We start from the raw sequence: 18,625 nt of genomic DNA, 5'->3' as shown, positions 1-18,625 counted from the left end.
GTCTCCGCCTCACTGAGCGTCGTGGTGGTCGTGGTGCAAGCTGGATCTCTGCTGAAAATTTGAATGCTCTCGGCTGCAACCGAGGCCAAGCGCTGTATCTGCCTGGTGACTGCGTGTTCCCAGAGCTGGATGGTGCATGTTCCCAGGGTTCACAGCAGCCCGTATCCTGCGCTGCTCTCGACGCTGCTCAGCAAATTTCTCGCCGACAGTGGCCAATAGGACAAGAACCGAGGTGCACAAATGAGAGGAACTGTCGCAGTAATCTTGCGCGCTTGAAACGCGTGGCGCCTTGTGTGTGGTGCAGAACTTTGTGCTCGACGAACGTGCGATCAAGTGTTCCATCCAACACAGCTGGCCTGCCCTTCCAAAGCTACTTCAGACCATCTGCCGTCGCTCCTTATGCTCGTCTGACCAGGCTCGCGCTTACTCCATTTTCTGTCTCCGGAGCCCTTCCTCTGTTTACCCCACACTCGCCTCTACTCTCGATATTCCGCGGTCGACCATGCACCATCTCCGGGACATTTTGCTCTTGCTCTTTGTTTTTGGCGGCCTGCGCGACGTGCTGTGCGCGCCGTCACAGGTCCCGCTCAGCGTCGCTGACGTCGCAGAAGGTGCGTGTGCCCGTCACAAGACCCCCAGAGGACTTATGGATCGTGTGCCGTCTTCAGCTACGAAACCCCGCAAGCTCCATGGCCGGTTCTTGCACCTCACGGACGTTCATCCGGATCCACACTACCGTGAGGGCATGTCCGAGAAATCCGCGTGCCACAGGAAGAAGCCCAAGAAGAAACCGCGCTCTGGGCCGTTTGGGTATACGTACGGGTGCGTCATCCGGGATTGGCAGTGGGTATATGCGGTCTGTATGCAGAAGGCTGAACGTCAGAATAGGGATTGCGACTCCCCGCTGCTGCTCACCAACTATACGCTCGATCACTTGGAGAAGAAGTGGGCGGACGAGGTCGATTTCGTAATTTGTGAGTTTTTGCAAAGACGAAGCTCGTGTTACTTACGCAAGCACGGCTAGGGACTGGGGACAGCGCAAGGTATGCCGTGATAGATTTGGAAGCGTACGCCGGTAACATGTCCTGTAGACACGACAATGACCGCAAGCTTCCTCGAACGTTGAAGGAAATATATGCTCTGAACCGTGCAATGGCGAAGAGAATGGAAGAGATCTTCACAAGTAGAGGGATACCAGTTATCCCTAGCATAGGTACGGTCGTCCGTCACGACTGCCGAGCCGTTCGTGCTCTGACAGACCCACCCTTCGCCCAGGCAATAATGACGTTTGGCGTAAGCCCGGCCTCACTAATCGCAATGTCGCTACTCGCTAATCACTTCTCGCCCTTTCTGTACAGCTCATGTGAGTCTCCCGTTTTACGGCTAGTGTCTCGGGAGGTGACATCTAGACGATCCCTGGTTCCGCTTTCTAGAATATCATGATGCCAGGTGGGTCGGGGCCGTATTCGCACTCAATTTCACTAAATGGATGCACCTTATCTCTGTCGTAGGCCCTAACGATGTTACGTCCGAGTTCTCTAGGTGCGCACGATCCCCGGGGTGGACACACCCGCGTTTTCATTGACCATGTGCTCTACCCAGTATCTGGAAATCATTTGTGCCATTCCATTCGTACCAGGTTTTCCAGCGGGGCGCCTATTATTCAGTCGAGGTCATCCCCGACCAGCTGGCAGTCATCAGTCTCAATACGATGTACCTCTTTGACTCGAATTCAGGTACGTCATGCGGTCCGTCTCCTGACATATCCCCTTGACAACACCCTCAGCCGTGGGAGGCTGCGAAGCTAAGGATCCAGAGGATCCTGGGAACTTGCAGCTCGATTGGATGGAGGTTCAGCTTCAATCGTTCCGAAGTCGTGGTATGCAGGCGAGTCGCAAAACGTGTTTATTGAACGCTTTGGCGGGGGCAATTTAATCAACTAGGCGCCCAGGTGTGGATCAGTGGGCACGTTCCGCCATCCGCCCGTAACTTTCATTCAGAATGCGTATGTGTCGGCTCGCCGTGGAAATGCATTACTGCTATGCTGACCCTCCAACCCTTCGAATAGCACCTTCGATACGTCGAGTTGTCTCTACGGTACCAAGACACGGTTCTGGGGCACCTTTTCGGAGTGAGTAGCACAGTGGGCCCTGGTGACCGTTTACATTGACACCGCCGCTTGTTGCGTTCGGGATGGTCTTCTAGCACATGAATGTGGACCACGTAAGTGTCCTGGGTCGCCGCGGATGGTCTCATGACTGACTTACAAGTAGTTCTTCTTCCTTGACGCTCGGACACTCGAGAGCGACGGCTCGATGGATGGTGGCAGCGCGCATACCTCGGGCAAGCACAAGGATCTGTACGCCACACTGCTGAAGGACTTCGACCACCTGTACAAGACAGAGAAAGACCTGGACTATGACGGTATCGCTGTTGTGAACGTCGCTCCGTCGGTCGTCCCGAGCCCGTACCTGCCTTCCTTTAGAATAATCTCCTACAACATCACGGGTTCGCGATATGTACCTGGCCTTCTCGGCGATAGTGACACCGGTTCCGGAGATAATCACCAGCATTACCTTGGTGATTTCATGGATCGGGAGAGGCTCTGCCAGGGCTCAAGTTCATTCAATGAATCGTGGCGCTGCAGGCTTAACAGCCCGTGGCACTCGAGTCCCCACTCGCCGTCCCGAACGAATAGACTTTTCACACCTCTAGGCTACGCACAGGCGAGTCATGTTAGAGTTCACCGTGAACGTCTACTGACCACGGACGTTCTGATACGCTTTCGCGTTGCGCTATCACTTCCATCTTATCACAACAGTACTACATACCGAATCTGACGGGCACGGAGGAGCATCCACCAAAATGGAAGCTCGAGTACCTGACATTCGCGCCACAGGCCTTACATCCGCCGGCCGCGGCGGATGAGTTCGAGACGCAGAAGGATTCATTCGTCTACCCGATCCCGCTGAAGCGGTTGCCCAAGAAGTTGCGGGATGCGAACATGACCTCGACCAAGTATGCGCCGTATTCGTTGCAGGACCTCACAATTCCGTCGTGGACAGCGCTCGCCCGCTCGCTGGCCAAAGCGGGGAAGAGCTCGAAGCTTCGGCGGCGGTTCCGCAGCTACATGTATATGGGGGCTGACGAAGAGTTGTAGGAGTAGACTGTTATCGCACACGCTGTACCTGGCACTGTCATTAAATTATTTGCACGCTTTTGTCTCCATCTCTTGATTGTGGGAGAAAGAGCGTGAGATGCCGGATGGGCGCTTGGGCTGGTTGCCTTGACCACGGAGGAAGAGCAGCTTGAAGGATCCGTTTACTACGTTCTGCATCCTGACATCGTGCTGGAGATCTGTCCTTGATTCAGGTTGGCCAGGGCCGTGCATTCGACTAGTGCAGGAAGGGTGGCCTGGTTGAGCTTGTTTCGGGTGTTTTAGACTACGTTTGCGTGGACGGGCCCTTGTAGCGGCGAGCATCGACCACGGTTTATCTTCCGGACGACAAGCCGCCTGTCAAACTCTTTTCCCCACCTTTCTGCCCTCTTTGCTCGCCTCTGTCTTGTTTCCGTCCCATCATCACCTTCCTGGTTTGCGGCGGTGCTCAGTGTTCATCAAGCCCTCCATCTTCTTATTTTCGAGCACAAGGCGCAGCCTGACCACGTCTATTGTCTCTGGACCACCCCCTCCGAATCCCTCTTCGTAATCCTTCCACCGGCTGGCCCGCGTGCTCTCGCTGTCTCGCTCGCAAGTAGTGCTTGAACAGCATCCACTTTCATTCGTCACACTATCTATTCTATATCATTATGGCCGCTGTAAATCTTCAAATGATGGCCGCCAACTTGCCCTTCGACTCCTTCATCCCTAACCACCACCCTCACTCTCGCTCAAATTCCATATCCTCTTCCTCCTCGCACTCGACCAGTTCGCGCCCGCAGTCTTCCCAGGGTCTCCCCTTTATGCGGAATCCGGCAGTCATGCCCCCCTCAGCCGATGATTTATACCGTGCGTCCCTTCCCCCGTCTTACGCTTCAGCAACCCATGGTAATCATCACCCATCCCGCCACCTGGCTGATTCACCACACTATCCTGTCTGGCACACCCAACCTTCACCTCTAGGCGACTCTCCCCCGAACCACAACCTGTCGAACCCTGCTCTCAAGAGCCATTTCAGGCAAACCCACATCAGGGCCCGCGTAGCTGCGTCTCCCTACCCGCGCGATACCGAGAGCGTGCATTCATCATCGAGTGAGACCGAGGACATCGCGATGTACCTTGGCCCCACGGCGACCGACTACAATACCATGTACGCTTCGCCTCAGATGCTTGGCGGCAGCCCCGACTCGATGCACGCTGCCGGGGCCTTCGGGCGAATGAACCTTGGCGCCGACCACGCTCTCGAGAAGCTCGCCGCTAATGTTAGGGCCGCGACCACGACGAGTGCATCAGATAGGGCGAAGCAGATATTCGTTCAGGCGTGGTGCGCATAATCTCATTAGTCTAGCGTATATTCTCGCTCACAGGCGCCCGCTTGTGCCTGTAGGCTCACTGCCAACTACGCTCCTTACCCCGACGGAAATGTCCCCCGCCAGGGACTTTACTTTTCCTATCGCCGTGTCTGCGACCAGTACGGCATCCCTCACATCAACACCGCCACCCTGGGCAAGGCCATCAGGCTCTGTTTTCCTACGATCAAAACAAGACGTCTTGGTGTCAGGGGAAACAGCAAGTATCACTGTGAGTGCCCCCATCCCGGATCACCCATGCTATGCTCAGTTTGCTGATCATCTATTTTCATCGTGTCCACCATCGGTTCAGATTGTGGTATCCGGCCTGCCACATCCACAGAGGCCGAGTTCCTGCAAGACTACATTCGCAAATCAAATAACAACGCTGCGCAGCAATCGGTCAATGCGGCGCGTCTCGCAAGCGAACAGGCCGAGGCGGGCAAGGGATCTGATGACGAAGATGATGACGAGGCATCTGATGGTCCAAGCTCGGCGAACGCGTCCAAGCGCAATTCGCTGAACCTCACCAACGGCGCGAAGCAGCAAGCAGTCGTCTTCGCTGACGAGAAGACTCCAACCGCCGCGACCCTCCTCTCCCAAGCGCAAGCATCGCAGCGACCACCGTCCAGCTCGTTCCCCAGTCAGGCACCGATCCGGCGCCACCCAGGCCCAAATGATGGCCCTCTCGGAGTGCCATCACAGTCACCCTCCGAAGGGGCTGTTGCTCTCCCAATGATGTCTGCGACGCATGTCATCAGCGTGCGACATATGCCACATTTCCCGAACATTGAGGAAGCGTTAGGCACTTCGACGTCGCCCCAGGGTATCGCGGCCCGCGAGGTGTGGTCGTGGTTCCAAGACCACTTGGATGCCCTCCTCGAGAGCATCCGCACGTACCGCTTCGACCAGTTCGAGATGCACGTCCGGACGTTCTGGTCGAGCCTCACAGGTGCGCACCGGGAGGTCGTGCACGCTCCTGCTGTCGCGGGACTGATGGCCAAAGCGGACGCCATCGTGTATGACGTGAGTGCGCTTCCCATGGTGTTTCACACTGTCAGCTCACGCCGCTCCATGTTTCGCAGGAAGTTTTGGAGTTTTTGCGCTCGCAGATGCTCTCGCCGATCTCGGCTACCACCCTCGGGGGGTTGCGCCAGCTTGCGGACAAGATGGAAAAGATTTTACTCGTGGCGCTCGAGAGCTACGGAAACACGTTCGTTGAGCCTAAGGTTGAGCTTGGAGCCCGCTTCGGGCATCTTGTTTGTGCGTAGACCGCACGCTATCTTTTCCCTTGTACTTGATTACTCACACCTTTGTTTTTTAGTGCGCTTCCTTGATATGTATCAAGTAACGCAGGCGCTGAGCACCGTTCTCACGAACCCGAAGCAGCTAGTCGAGATGAAGAAGTCATGGCAGAAGATCGACTTCGACTCGGTTCGGAATCAATCAGCGCTGGTCTGCAACTGCAGGCACGAAGAGCTTTCGCATTTGCTCGAGGTAGAGTTTGTGAATTTGCTAGATGGGATGTCGAAGAGCACAGATCCTGTGCGGGACGTGATGGCGTGGGCAGACAAGTGCTGCGACAAATTGATGGGAGGGCGCGGGGAGGAGCGAGTGACGATGAGCTCACGGAGCGTGCTGATTCGCTGGGGCTACGTGACCAGCCAGGTCATGCGCGACTTGGTGAGCATCACACCGACATCAACCCTTTGTCTGTTCGCTAACACCGCCGTCAGACAATTCGCAGTGACCCCGCGTTCGGCGCATTCCAAATTCTGAAGCTGTTCTTGGAGTAAGCGATGATTCGCATCACCGACACCGAGGCTGTACTGAATTTATCTATTACAGTGACTGGATCGCACTAAACGTTCTGCGTAACGTCGCACTGTCGACAAACTCTGTCGCAGCATCCGTGGAGCCCATGATGCAGCAACAGTTTTTCACTCTGTCGCCGATGGCCGGCCAGGAAAGTTTCGGCAACCCGCTAGACGTCCGGCCGGGCATGATGGCGCATACCCCCACAACATCGAGTATGCTCGCCGCACTGCAGGCGGACACGTTCGGCTCGCTGGACCCGAACTCGGGCTCATTTGGCGGCGACGCGTTTTCCTCCATGACCTTTGTCGACCCGACGGGGACCCCGGACGACTCCTCAGCATTCGGCTCGAGCCTCGCGTTCTCGGACTACGTGTCTGGGGCATCTGGATTTGACGTTTCAGGATTCGCGCATCCAGAGTTGGGTATAGGCGCGTCTGGTACGCCGCCTTCGTCTAGCGAGCCGGACAGTGAACCGGAGACAAAATCGGAACCGGGACACTAGTCGCGATCATTCTGCTCGCCGAACGCTCTTTTGTGGTCATGGTTTACAGGGATATTCACTCTTTATCTATCACGTACACTTAGTGTTTCATCTAATCTTGACTTTTCTTTTATTTCTTCACTGCTTGCATAATTATACAGACTCCATCGGCTTGCGCAATGTATCGCTTCCTCTCCCTTGCTTCAACTCAGCACTCGTAGTCTCGAATGAATACTATTCAACCCCGGATACTATAGGCATTGGCCTCAGACGCTAAGATAGAGTAGCAGAGATGAGTAGGGATGCTTTTGAGAAGTAGTCGAAGGCTCGTCGTTTTTGTTATGACTCTGCCGCCTCTGCCTCTGCTTCTGCCCCTGCCTCTGCCCCTGCCTCTGCATCTGCATCTACTTCAGCCTCAGCCTCTACTTCAGCCTCAGCCTCCGCCTCTACTTCAGCATCAGCCTCAGCCTCTACTTCAGCATCAGCCTCAGCCTCAGCCTCAGCGACCTCGCTCTCCTCAACAGTTTCTAGTTTCTCCACAACCTCCGCCCCCGGGACTGGCACCGACGGCGCGTCCGTGACAGCTGGCGTTGATGCCGGCTCAGCAGGCTGCTCGGCGCCGCCATTCGGCGGTGTGAGGTCGTCGGTGACAGGGACGTCGACCCGGTTGGGCTTGCCAGTGAGGCGCTCGATCTCCTTCTCAGCCTTCGCCTTGTTCTCGGCAGTGACACGGGCCTGGTTCGCCTCGAACCAAGCCTTCTTGGTCTTCAGGTCCTCGACGACGCGCGGGAGGTCCGCGGTCGACGTCGGTGGCGGGATGGAAAGCGAGAGCAGCGCTGAGAGGGTGGGGAGCGGCACATGGAGCTTGTCGCCCGAGGGTTCGGCAGCGTCGGGGGCGGGCGCGGGCTTGGCGCCCTTCCTGCCCTTCTTGCTTTTGCCGCCGACAAAGTACGCCTCGTCGTCATCGCCCTTCTTCTTGCGGACGACGACGCCTTCTGGCGGCGCGTCGACCTTGCGGATGTCGAGCTCGGGCACGCCTGCGACGTTGCCCCGCTGTTGCTGCTGTTGCTGTTGCTCGCTCGAGAGCGGCGCCGGTGCGGACGACCTGCCCGAGAACTGGTCGATGAGGGTCTGGCAGTCCTCGATCTGCGCCTGGAACGCGGGCGCCTCGGCCTCCTCGCGCAGGCGATCCACGGTATCCTGCCTCTTGGCTTGCTCCGCCGCCTCGCGCTCTGCGCGCTGCCGCTCCGCCCGGCGCGCGCGGTCCTCCTGCATCTTCTGGTAGAAGCGGTCGTTCGCCTCGCGGAAGCGCGCCGCGGACTCGCGCTTCTGGCCGTACAGCGCGTCGAGCTGCGCCTGCACCTGCGTGCGCTCGTCGAGGAGCTTGTTGCGCGCCTCTTGCGACTGCTCGGCCACCTTCTTGAGCTCGTCGAGCTCTGTCTGCAGCGTGTCGTACTTCTCCGAGACCGCCTTGTTCTCGGGGTCGTCCAGCTGGCCCCGGAGCGCGTCCGCCTGCGCGCGGTCGGCCTCGATGGCGTCCTGCTCGCCCTGGAAGCCCTCGACGACGCGCCGGCTGCGCCTCAGCTGGCTGATCTCGGCCAGCGCACGCTTCTCGTCCGCGAGCTTCATGTCGCCCGACTCGACCTGCTTGTCGAGCTGCCTGCGAACCGATCAGGCGGCCATGGCAACGTCGGCGTAAAAAGGGCCGTACCTGACACGCTCATCGACTTCTGCGACGGACTTGTACGGGAACTTGGCCTTGGAAGCGTTGAGGTCTTTTATCTGAGATGAAATAGAGAAGAGAAGGCTTGAACATGAGGCGTTAACGCGTACGACGTGTATGACGCACCTTCTTCTGGACGCCATCCTGCAGAGCCTTCAGTTGATCACGGACCTTTTCGCGCTCCTGCTTGATGTTTCCCTGAGCGTTGCGGATCTCCGCGAGCTCATCTAGGATTTCCTTTCTCCGTTCCTGGGCTGGCCCACCTTTGCCACCAGCGAGCTTGTCCTTGACGGTGTTCTAATCTCATCATCAGAAACGGGAGTTGGTTTGGTGGGCGAACCCGGATGCGCAAAGCGTGCTCACCAGCCGGGTTTGTTGAGTGTCGATCTCTCCCTTGATTTTGTTCTGCTCCGCGTCGTACAAGGCCTTGTCGGGTCTGCCGGTGCCGTAGGCAGCGAGCTCAATCTGGGCTGCCGTCACGGTGGTGCTCGGAGCGATAGCTGTGGGCGTCGAGGTGCCAGACGAGGGCGAGGATGCCTTGGGCTTGGGCTTGCCCGCACCGTTGGACTGCTTGGCTTTGGCACTGGCGGGAGGCATGGTGGTCGTGAGACGTTCTCTGGCTGGAATCTAGGAGGACGGTAGCGTCCTTTTGGGCTGGGCTTATGCTCGACGATGGTGGTGGTGCAGGAGCAGGAGGGCCGTGAGAAGGCCTTGCAGATACACGGGGAACAGGCCCGGCTAATGAGGCGGAGGGGACAAGTCTGATTTTTGTGACGTGGCTGGGCTGCCCGATCCTCATCAGCCGTTGCCACCAAGTCTCCGTCCGTGCCTAGCTCCCACATGGCAAAATCGGAAACACCGCACAAGGTTCGCGCCAGGATGCCGCGCGAGAGATGACCGGTGCATTACAGAACAAGGTGTACATTGAAGAAATATGCAACAGAGCAAGCGAAACAGATACATGCAGAACATGAACGCCTCAGAAGAGGATCTTCTCGTCCAGCTTTTTGACCTCCTCCACACACTCTTGGAACAGCTCCCGGTAGTCGTCGTCCTTGTCGTCCTCGCCTTCCTTCTTCTTGGGCTTCTTTTTCTGGTCCGGACACACCATCACACAACTTGTTGGCCGCTTGGTCGAGCTCGCGTGACCGAGCTCTTCTTTTGAGGTTACGAAGACGTACGGGATGCCGGCGTCTTCGCTCATGACGGGAAGGTGCGAGATGATGTCTATTGGTGTGATATCTGCGGCAAGAACAAGTAGACTACGGGCATGGGTGAGCGCAGAGCAACGGCACGGAGCGACGGGTACCTACCCCTTCTCTCCCTTGCGGATGCCCTTTACAACTTCCTTCACGCCGCGCTTTACTTGCCGCTGCTTCGAAGCTAATCAAGTATGCACATTGAGACCACGCACACAATAACATATCTGCCATGCACGCACCTTTCTTAATGGTTTTGTGAAGCTTCTTTAGCAGCTTCTTCTGCGCGAGCGGGTGCGCAATAGGTGACAGGTCCTCCAAAGGAATGACAATCTCCACCTTCTCCTTTCTCACCTTCTTCTCCACCTAGAGCTATGTTGGCTCACTCGTCAAATTCCCTTCAGACATATGTACACACCTTCGCGACCTCAACGTTCGTCGTTTCAACATCCTCGCCGGCCACTATTGTCTGCTCGACAGTCTCAGTAACTTCCTTCGTCTTCTTCGACTTCTTCTCGGACCTGTCCTTCGGCATAGCGTCCAAGCGCCGTTTGGGGAGAGGATGAAAGGGCCGAGTCGAAGGATACAGTTGAGGTTAGGCTAGATCTCCTTCCACCAAAATTCGCTGCAGGCTGTACAATGGGCGTCTATATTACGGACGGAGATTGCCGAATCACGTGATTGATCTCCGGCCGCGGCCGCTGAGCAGCACGTCTCCGTCAACGTCGGACGACATAACATACTGTTGACTTGATTCCCGACCAAACAAACGATATGAGTCGGCAGCAGTCCCAAGGTCGACTTGGCCACGACTGCAGCCCAGACGAGTTTCGGGGGGCAAAGGTTGCTAAGTTGCTCGAGCTATCCATGGATCCTTTCTTGCAGACTCGAGACCGTAAGCCTTGAGCTTGAGCTTGAGCTTGACAAGGACGGGCCCAGGCATATCACGTTTACGCTACGGGCCCCGAGCTTTCCAGCGAGATGTCCCCATGCAAGGCTCCACTGATGCCACTAGCGTCCGTTCGGGTAAGTCATTGATCACCGGCGCCTTCACACAAAGTTCGAGCATTCTGACCAAGCCGCTAGTTGCGTCGAGTGACCCCTCGTGTTTTCTACGGTGGTTTGCTCTCTGCTTGGGGTCAGGGACACCAGCACTGAACGGTTCCCGTCTTTGTGAAATGTGTACGTACAAGATGCGAAAGCACAACACTAGGTGCACTTGATCGTGCAGGACGACGTCACTTTGGCTAGTGCTTCCCAGCATAAAGTCAAATTTATCAACCGTCGAATCCTTGGGGTTGCTGTTCTTTTCGCGAACATGTCAACAGTCGGCGGACAGGCGCACTTATAAACACCATCCACCCTTAGGCCTCAGGCCCTAGTCTCTGTCCCTCCATCTCAACACGAGACTGCCAACACGATGCCCTCCCAGCTCCGCCAGCTCCTCGAGCTCATGACCCAGTCGGTCGAGGCCCTCGAGCGGGTCTGCGAGCAGACAGGAACCTCAATCCCCGACCTCAACGCGCCGCTCACGCCTGCGTCCGAAGCATTCCGCCGCGGCCCCGAGGCTATGGAGGCTGTGAAAGTCATTGTCGCCGCTGCGGAACATATGTCAGCCATCGTGTCCCCTCCACACAGACAACTCTACAAGTTTGTCGCCGGGGTGAGTAGAGGTTGTGTCGATTCATATCGATTTCACATTGATCTCCCGTAGCCGACCAGAGCGGTCGCCGTCAGGGCTTGCCTCGAGGGTAAGTGAGCGAGTGCGTTTCCACCATAGCTTGAGGCTTAACAGTAGCCTACAGCGAACGTATCGGAAATTCTTCGCGAAGCGGGACCTTCGGTACGTCACTCTTTGTGTTTCTGTCATCGTCATGCCTTACACACCGTTCGCACAGGGTATGCACGTCAACGACATGGCGAACAAGAACGGGCACGACCCTGAGAAGCTCGGTAAGCTAGTCACTATTGGACACTCACACGATGCCTGACATGCCTGCACATCGAAGCACGTTTCTTGCGATTCCTCGCATCTCATCACATCTATCGCGAAGTTTCGCCAGACGTCTTTGCTCACACTCGCATCTCATGCTTGCTGGACACCCGCAAGCCGAGCGCAGAAGTTATTGCCAAGTAAGGAATCGGTGGTCTTCCTGCGGCTGTCCTACTAAAGCCATGTCGCAGCCCTGAACAAAAGTACGACAATACTCGCGGCTTCGCTGCCGTGGCAAGTCACCAGTACGTGTAGCTCACCTCAGTTGGCATGCGCCTGTAACATGATACTCGCAGCCTCGACATTACGTTCAAAACCGCGTCGCTGGCCTGGGAAGCGCTGGCCGATCCAAAGACGCGGTTTTCCAACGAGCCTGCGGACGCACCCTTCTCGCGTGCCTTCCCCCAGGACAAGACGCTCTGGAACCTCCTGGAGCGCGACAGCTTCGCTCGGAACCGCTTCGACATCACAATGCAGGTCAATGCGGACAGCCAGCCGCCCGACTCGATCTTCCGAGGTCCGTTTCTTCTTGCGCTGCACAGTCCCCTCCACGAGCTTGCTGACGGTTCCTCTGTCGTTGCACGCAGCGTTCGACTGGCAGCGCCTCCCGGCGGGCGCCAAGGTCGTCGAGGTCGGCGGCGGGATGGGCACGTCTGCCCTCCCGCTTGCCGCCAGATTCCCCGAGCTGAAGCTTGTCGTGCAGGACCTGCCCGACGTCACTGCAAAGGCCGAGAAGGTGCAGTTGCTGGCCAGTCTGTGCGCGTGCTTGGCTCACCGCTTGTAGCTCTGGGAGAAGGAGATGCCGGAAGCGATAGCCTCGGGACGCGTCGTCCTCCAAGGTAACCCTCCTCTCCTTCTCTCCCTCTCAGAAAGACACGCTGACCATTGGCACGCACCAGGCCACGACTGCTTCGCGCCGCAGCCGCAGACCGGCGCAGACGTCTTCCTGCTCAAGCTGATCCTCCACGACTGGGCGGACGACTACTGCCTCAAGATCCTCCGCCACCTCCGTGCGGCCGCGCGCCCGGACACGGCGCTCGTCGTCATTGACGCGCTCGTCCCGTACGCCTGCCGCGGCGCCGAGAAGGAGGTGGCCGCGATCCCCGGCGCGGAGGGCGACCAGGCGCCCGAGCCGCTCCTCGCGAACTACGGCACCGCGAACGAGCTCGTGTACTTCATGGACGTCAACGTGCGTCTCATTTTCTTTTCTTTTTTTCTCTCTTCCCGTCCTTTTCTTTTTCCTCCTCTTTTTCATGTTCCCCGCTTCGTGTGAGGCTGGGCGGCGGTCGCTGACGGTTTCGCGCACGGTTGCACATCATCATCATCATCATCCTGCAGATGCACCTCCTGTTCAACGCCCAGGAGCGCACCGTCGCGCAGTTCGAGCGGCTCCTCCGCCGCGCGGGCTGGGCCATCAAGGCGGTCCACCGCTCGCACGAGAACAACGGCGTCTTCATGCAGTCTGTCGAGGCGGTCGCTGTTTGAGTTGTGGGGCAGGGGCTTGAGGATCGGTCGGGGGGCTGGCTGGAGGGTTGGACGTTGGTTTTCTTGTGTTATAGTCTTGCGACGTGTATGCGCTGGTGTGGACCTTGTGTTTGTTTGGAAAATATGCCATGTGTAGTATATGCTGCTGTCTGTGAAAAGTATTCATGTACACGTTGGATGTGCGGTACCACGCGAGATGAGGTCCACCGTTCTACCGCCATCACGGTACGTGGCGTGCGCGCCTTACTCGAAGCATGAGCGGTACCGGTGTAGACATTAGGAACTTGCGAAGGCGGCAGACAGCGAGACAGCGAGTCGAGCGACAGGCGCCGAGAGAACCTTTGCAGACCGCGCAAGCTGCCTGTATTACACACACTTCACTACTACACTACACCGCCCGACTCAGACCAACATGCGCGCATACGCGCACTACACAAAGAAGCCCAAAGGTCCCACACGAATGCCACAGCTAGAATGACCAACAGGGAGCGATTAAACACCAGTGCGCGTGTCAAGGATATTTTACTGCGTGGTGAGGGTAAGAAAGTGACCACGAAAAGGGAAATAGCAATGAACGGATATCATCATGATCACCTCAAAGACAAACGATTGTCGGCCGTAAAGGAAAGAAGGCCACGAAAAAATCACGCGACAGCAACAAAAGAGTGGAAGAGTATAAAGGAGTGAGGTCCGCAAAAAAAAAAAGTGTCCAAGGCGCGTAAATAGTCCAATAAAAACGCAACGCGAGCCCATAATAGTGCAACCCAGAGGAAGTCTACGAAGGTGAAGGACACCGCAGGGAGAGAAGCGATCAAGCGAAGACGACGGCAGAGACGAGCACGGTGAACATCGCCGCGAGCATGCCCGGCACGTCGCCGAGCACGTGTTGCCAGTGTACGGACGTCGCGCCGCTCGCGAGGTTCGTGCCCGTTGGCGCGGCAGCGGCGTGAATGCTGCTGCTCGACGAGCCCGCAGAGCCGACCGCCTGTTTCGCCCCGCCTGCGCCCGCTGCACCGCCCGAGGAGCCAGCGCTCTGAGAGGGCGAGGCGGAGGAGCTCGTAGCGGCCGAGGACGAGCCAAAGTTTACGCCGGACGCAGAAGCGGAAGCGTTGCTGGCGGCAGCGGCGGGAGCGTTGAGGAAGATACCCGAGACGGGCGTGACCTCGCCGTCGTCGCCGTCCGCGTTCGCGTACGCACTCTCGCCATCGAGCTCGGTGACGCTGACAATGTCCCAGCCGCTGCTCTTGATGAGCGGGAAGGCGTCGATGAACGCCTGGACGGTGAACTCGGTCAGCTCGTGCTCGAGCACGATCAGCCCGGGGCTCTTCGGGCCCGTGATCCACTGCGTGAGCGAGGCGTTCACGCTCTCCGGCGTCGTGCTGTAGCCCGGCTGGTCGATGCTCCAGTCTTCGGTGCTGCACCGCGGTCAGCGCTGGTTCACATGGTGCACGGGGGAGACTCACTCGTGGTTCCAAATGATCGTCTGTAGGCCAAAGACTTCCTTCGCGATGGCGCTCACACGGTTGTCCGAGTCACCATATGGCGGACGCCAGTACTTGGGCAGGTGGCCGCCCGTCGAGTTGTGGATGATCTCCATCGTCCAGCCGAACTCGCCGACGAGCTGCTCGTTCGAGAGCGTGGTCATGTACGGATGCGTCCAGGTGTGCACGGCAATGTCGTCTCCGAGGGTCTCGAACGCGAAGCTGAACTCGTTTGGGTTGCCGAGGATGTTGACGCCGATCATGAAGTGCGTGGAACGGACATTGTTCTGCTGTAAGAACTGATACAGTTTGTCCGATGTCTGCACATGTCACCAAGGTTAGCCGCGCGTTGAACCTTTGCTGTGTCCGAACTCACCGGAAGGGGACCGTCGTCAAAGCCAGCAGCCCAGACGCCGTCGGGAGCGTCCCAGATGTCATCGTTGTTGCGACACCCGTACGTGGTCGAGCAGACCTCGTTGCCCGTGGGGTCGAGCGAGCCGTAGGTCGGGTTCCCGCCGTTGACTTGTGTAGAAACGGGCACATTTGGGATGTTTCCCGCAGCGACGGCAGCGTTCAAAGCGTTTAGCCATTCCTGAGGGTATTCTGTTGGGTCGGGTTTTCCCTGTGGGTACCCAGCACTCCACTCTGAGCGTCGGTCAGCATGTGCTGCCCGGACAGAACTGAGTACTACGCACGGGATGAGCCGACCGGGGGATAGTCGACGCCGTCATTGGATGTATCGCGCTTGCCGCGCCTGAACAGCGCGTGGGCAGGATGGTCTCCGGGCTGGTACCACGTCCCTGGGAGACGCTTCCTGAGCGGGGCGTGGTCGTGAGCTTGTCCTGCGGGGAGGGAGGCGGAGAGGACCAGATTAGAGAGGGCGAGAAGGGCGAGAAGACTTGGAAGGGATCGTGGGGTAGAACGTAACATGGTGGTGGTTGTGGGCTACCCGCGCCTGGGGGAGAGCAGGGCTCGGGCGAGGCTGAAGAGACTCGAGGCTGACCGTGAGGGGGAGGATGACGGAGACGAGGACGACCAGGGAGGACGGCGGCAGAAGCATGTTCGCAGCTTATAAGACAATCCCCAGACATGGCGAGGCTTGACATGTCAGACAGAGAGTCCGTCCAGAAACCCAACGGCCTTCACTCCCCGGATTCGAGGACACTTGCCGCTTTGGGCCACGAAACCTCTGCTTTCGGTGCAGCGGCCCCTCGATGCCGGTCTTCGGCTGGCCGCCCAGCCAATCCGGGACCGTCGCCCGCTCGCGTTCGGACGCGCTTCGGAACAACCCAGATCGTTTGACCACATGCGCCGTCGGCTCAGCAGACTCATCCCAGATTGCACCAGGGCCTCTCGTGTCGGACCTCGGCGTTCAGTGTCTCGGTAGTAGAATTTGAGCAAGCCAATCTCCTACGCTACGACAAAATGCCGAGTCCTCTGAAATGAAAGCATCAGCGGTCTGCAGAAGATCATTCACTCGTTTATACATATGTTTTCCTAGGCTCTGCATGCAAAAAGTCTGTCAATAACCTTCAATAGTTCAAGAGTAGATGTAGGCACCCCTGGCTTCAATGTACGTCTCCTTGGATCTGTAGGCGAGCCTCAAGCTGCTCACCGAAGTGGTGAGAGGCATGGGGAGTCGCGCCTCCTCCGAATCCGGCAATCAAACCTCTCGGCAGGCGCCGAGTGCGAACGAGTGAAGTTGTCGCGTAGATACCCAAAGCTTCTCAACGTCCAACGTTTCGACAGTCGCGTGGAGTGGCATTCGTGGGTGTTACGAATATTAATCGTATGAAGGTGTGTGTGCGCGATATAGCCAAGGCCCTGTCTCTTTCACCTTCCATAATTTATTAACCGTGACGCCCTCAGCTTGTTACCAGTACGAAGCAGTCGCGATACAGATAGGCCAGAGCATATAATGGAGGAGAGATGGGCATTTCTCGCACGAATGTTGCACCTCCATCGTTCGATGCGCCCTCCGAACCAGCGTCGTGGGTGAGTACGATCACCTTCCCCTTCGACGCAAGCCTGAGCGACAGTCGGTAAAGAACATCTGCATGTCTTCAAACAGGGGATGGAGGCGGCCAGTAGCAATTGTCAGGACGGTAGCTGCAAGACAATAATTGAGCCGAGGGCAGCCGGATCAGCAACGCTGCCATGAGTCATGTGTTTAGCGGTCGCGAAGTGCGACCCATTAGCTCGTCTCCAGAACGTTCACTAACAGAAAACATCTGTCAGATAAATTGATTAGCGTAGGCAGAGAACGGTGGCCATTGGTAGCAAATATTCTGCCGACGCCGTGGCCTCGACCGTCGGCCGGCCAGCTTCTAAAAGAAATTACCTCATCGTGCTGCTGCTGTCTGGGGGTACGATGCCGGAGCTGACAGCTTATGGCCGACATGTAGAGCACGAACTGCTTGTCGACTTACAGTCCGGGCGTCCGACTTTCCCGTGCGAAACCATCAGGCTCGTGGCGCCGGAATTCTCCCCGCCATCGATCTCCCAGAGTGCGCATACCAGCTCGCTCTGCTCGGTCGTAGCCGCTCTCAAGCTGACCCACACCGCTTCCCTTGTCCCTCATGTTCCTCTTCTATCGTCCACCGTCCGCTCCGGACGAGATCTATTCGTCTAGCCTTGCGACGCTTCACGAGGGACACGCCCTCTGGTACCCAGAGCCACACGAGTCGGGGGAGCTGCAGATCGGGGATGTCGGTTTCATGAGCAGAGGCGCATTCATCAGATTATTCAACCTCGACACCTCTGCGCCCGAGAAGAAAGTCACGTTCTGGCCGACGCCATTCGAGGACATAGAGCCTCTCCCCCCGCATGTACTCCAGATCGATCGCAGGCGTCGCCCGCTTCTCCCCACACACTATCGTAGCCATGGAGTTGAGAGCAGGCAGATACATGCTTCGGCAGACGTGTAAGTGTGCTCGCTCGCCCGATCGATGCATCCCACCGACGGTCTGCAGGTCGGCGGGTACTAACGTATCGGTGGGTCTGAGCACCGAATACACGTGCAAAGCAGCGCAAGGCGCAGTGCTCGCGCTGAAGAGCCAGGCGTACGCCGAATCGATATTCGAGAACTTGGTCCTAAAGAAGTATATCATGAGGAATCACGACAAATGGTATGCGTACGTCAAGGGCGTCCTTGGACAGGACATCAAGCCGGAGGACATTGTCGTGGTCCGCGGTTGGGTCAAGACCGAGGCCGACTGGGCGGCGGCTGCCTTCAGTAACACGAGCACGAGTTCCAGTGTCTCGCTCGAAGGCCAGGTCGGTGGTGTCGCGGGGCTGGACATGGGCACATCATACACAAGCTCCATGACTGGCCCAATGGTACAACGGCAGGGCGAGTACTTGGAGGACACGTCCGTTCCCCATCCGCCAGAGGCGAAGAGGGACCAGAGCGTCTTCGTGAGGCGGTTCAAGATGCGGAGGCGGTTTGGATTCCTGAAGAAGATCGTCGCGGGTGCAGGCTACCATCGGCTTCCGGATCCAGGAGATGCGAGAGGTGGTTCTGGAGGAGGAGGGATCATGGCACAGGGGGTTGGAGGTGTCGATGAAGCGAGCGAGCCGGAGTTCGAAGGCGAGGTACGTGTTGTGCTATAGTGCATCAAGAAGGATATAGGCTAATGAGATACCAGAGCACGGTCTATGATCCACTGGACATCCTTATTGACTACATCTTCGAGGTACGCCCAACTAGCTGCTTGGTTCATCATGTCTCAATGCTTAGATACTCGTGGTGACAGACTACCGACGCAGAGACTGCCATTGCTAGTGATGACGACGTTGCCAAGATCATCGTACGTATCCTGACGAGTATTCTATAAGAGCGCGGGCTCATTTTTTACTCAGGGTGGGAAAGCGGTGGTTGACTTTGCGAGCTACCTTCGTCAAATGCAGCCTCCAGTGGAGTTCGACGGCACGCGTGAG

At 57.5% G+C, this 18,625-nt stretch overlaps 7 protein-coding genes across 7 annotated transcripts; 4 read left to right on the top strand and 3 right to left on the bottom strand.

Moving 5' to 3' along the window:
* Positions 1-198: 198 nt before the first annotated feature.
* Positions 199-3,221, top strand: PHACADRAFT_249247 (uncharacterized protein). Its single transcript, XM_007391578.1, is given in 16 exon segments — positions 199-611; positions 669-822; positions 889-974; positions 1,025-1,043; positions 1,092-1,213; positions 1,276-1,291; positions 1,303-1,309; positions 1,434-1,449; positions 1,512-1,542; positions 1,603-1,736; positions 1,787-1,887; positions 1,952-2,005; positions 2,069-2,131; positions 2,206-2,223; positions 2,274-2,726; positions 2,822-3,221. 16 exon segments carry the CDS (start codon positions 503-505, stop codon positions 3,158-3,160), a joined length of 1,722 nt encoding a protein of 573 aa, XP_007391640.1. The 5' UTR covers positions 199-502; the 3' UTR covers positions 3,161-3,221.
* A 586-nt stretch (positions 3,222-3,807) lies between these two features.
* Positions 3,808-6,826, top strand: PHACADRAFT_25186 (uncharacterized protein; the record flags this gene model as incomplete). The annotated part of the gene is made up of 7 exons (XM_007391241.1): positions 3,808-4,481; positions 4,545-4,738; positions 4,820-5,532; positions 5,592-5,769; positions 5,831-6,189; positions 6,243-6,298; positions 6,355-6,826. The coding sequence occupies 7 exons, from the start codon at positions 3,808-3,810 to the stop codon at positions 6,824-6,826; spliced, it is 2,646 nt and encodes an 881-aa protein (XP_007391303.1).
* A 318-nt stretch (positions 6,827-7,144) lies between these two features.
* On the bottom strand, positions 7,145-9,125 carry PHACADRAFT_191370 (uncharacterized protein; the record flags this gene model as incomplete). The annotated part of the gene is made up of 4 exons (XM_007391577.1): positions 7,145-8,465; positions 8,517-8,587; positions 8,655-8,825; positions 8,892-9,125. The coding sequence occupies 4 exons, from the start codon at positions 9,123-9,125 to the stop codon at positions 7,145-7,147; spliced, it is 1,797 nt and encodes a 598-aa protein (XP_007391639.1).
* A 283-nt stretch (positions 9,126-9,408) lies between these two features.
* Positions 9,409-10,314, bottom strand: PHACADRAFT_249243 (uncharacterized protein). Its single transcript, XM_007391576.1, has 4 exons — positions 10,146-10,314; positions 9,970-10,093; positions 9,842-9,911; positions 9,409-9,790 (listed from the first exon to the last, which is right to left on the bottom strand). The coding sequence occupies exons 1-4, from the start codon at positions 10,260-10,262 to the stop codon at positions 9,508-9,510; spliced, it is 594 nt and encodes a 197-aa protein (XP_007391638.1). The 5' UTR covers positions 10,263-10,314; the 3' UTR covers positions 9,409-9,507.
* A 502-nt stretch (positions 10,315-10,816) lies between these two features.
* On the top strand, positions 10,817-13,414 carry PHACADRAFT_181077 (uncharacterized protein). Its single transcript, XM_007391575.1, has 10 exons — positions 10,817-11,390; positions 11,442-11,478; positions 11,533-11,570; positions 11,626-11,680; positions 11,737-11,860; positions 11,912-11,965; positions 12,017-12,237; positions 12,308-12,456; positions 12,505-12,909; positions 13,059-13,414. The coding sequence occupies exons 1-10, from the start codon at positions 11,148-11,150 to the stop codon at positions 13,203-13,205; spliced, it is 1,473 nt and encodes a 490-aa protein (XP_007391637.1). The 5' UTR covers positions 10,817-11,147; the 3' UTR covers positions 13,206-13,414.
* Positions 13,415-13,539: 125 nt separating this feature from the next.
* Positions 13,540-16,146, bottom strand: PHACADRAFT_249241 (carbohydrate esterase family 4 protein). Its single transcript, XM_007391574.1, has 4 exons — positions 15,382-16,146; positions 15,063-15,331; positions 14,669-15,006; positions 13,540-14,620 (listed from the first exon to the last, which is right to left on the bottom strand). The coding sequence occupies exons 1-4, from the start codon at positions 15,614-15,616 to the stop codon at positions 14,017-14,019; spliced, it is 1,446 nt and encodes a 481-aa protein (XP_007391636.1). The 5' UTR covers positions 15,617-16,146; the 3' UTR covers positions 13,540-14,016.
* Positions 16,147-17,265: 1,119 nt separating this feature from the next.
* PHACADRAFT_86540 (uncharacterized protein) lies at positions 17,266-18,438 on the top strand (the record flags this gene model as incomplete). The annotated part of the gene is made up of 3 exons (XM_007391573.1): positions 17,266-17,609; positions 17,659-18,280; positions 18,334-18,438. The coding sequence occupies 3 exons, from the start codon at positions 17,266-17,268 to the stop codon at positions 18,436-18,438; spliced, it is 1,071 nt and encodes a 356-aa protein (XP_007391635.1).
* Positions 18,439-18,625: the final 187 nt, after the last annotated feature.

Source organism: Phanerochaete carnosa (genome assembly GCF_000300595.1).
Source record: "Phanerochaete carnosa HHB-10118-sp unplaced genomic scaffold PHACAscaffold_2, whole genome shotgun sequence".
NCBI lineage: Eukaryota > Fungi > Basidiomycota > Agaricomycetes > Polyporales > Phanerochaetaceae > Phanerochaete > Phanerochaete carnosa.
The sequence above is the reverse complement of the archived record's forward strand: the minus strand, read 5'-3'. Positions and strand labels throughout refer to the sequence as shown.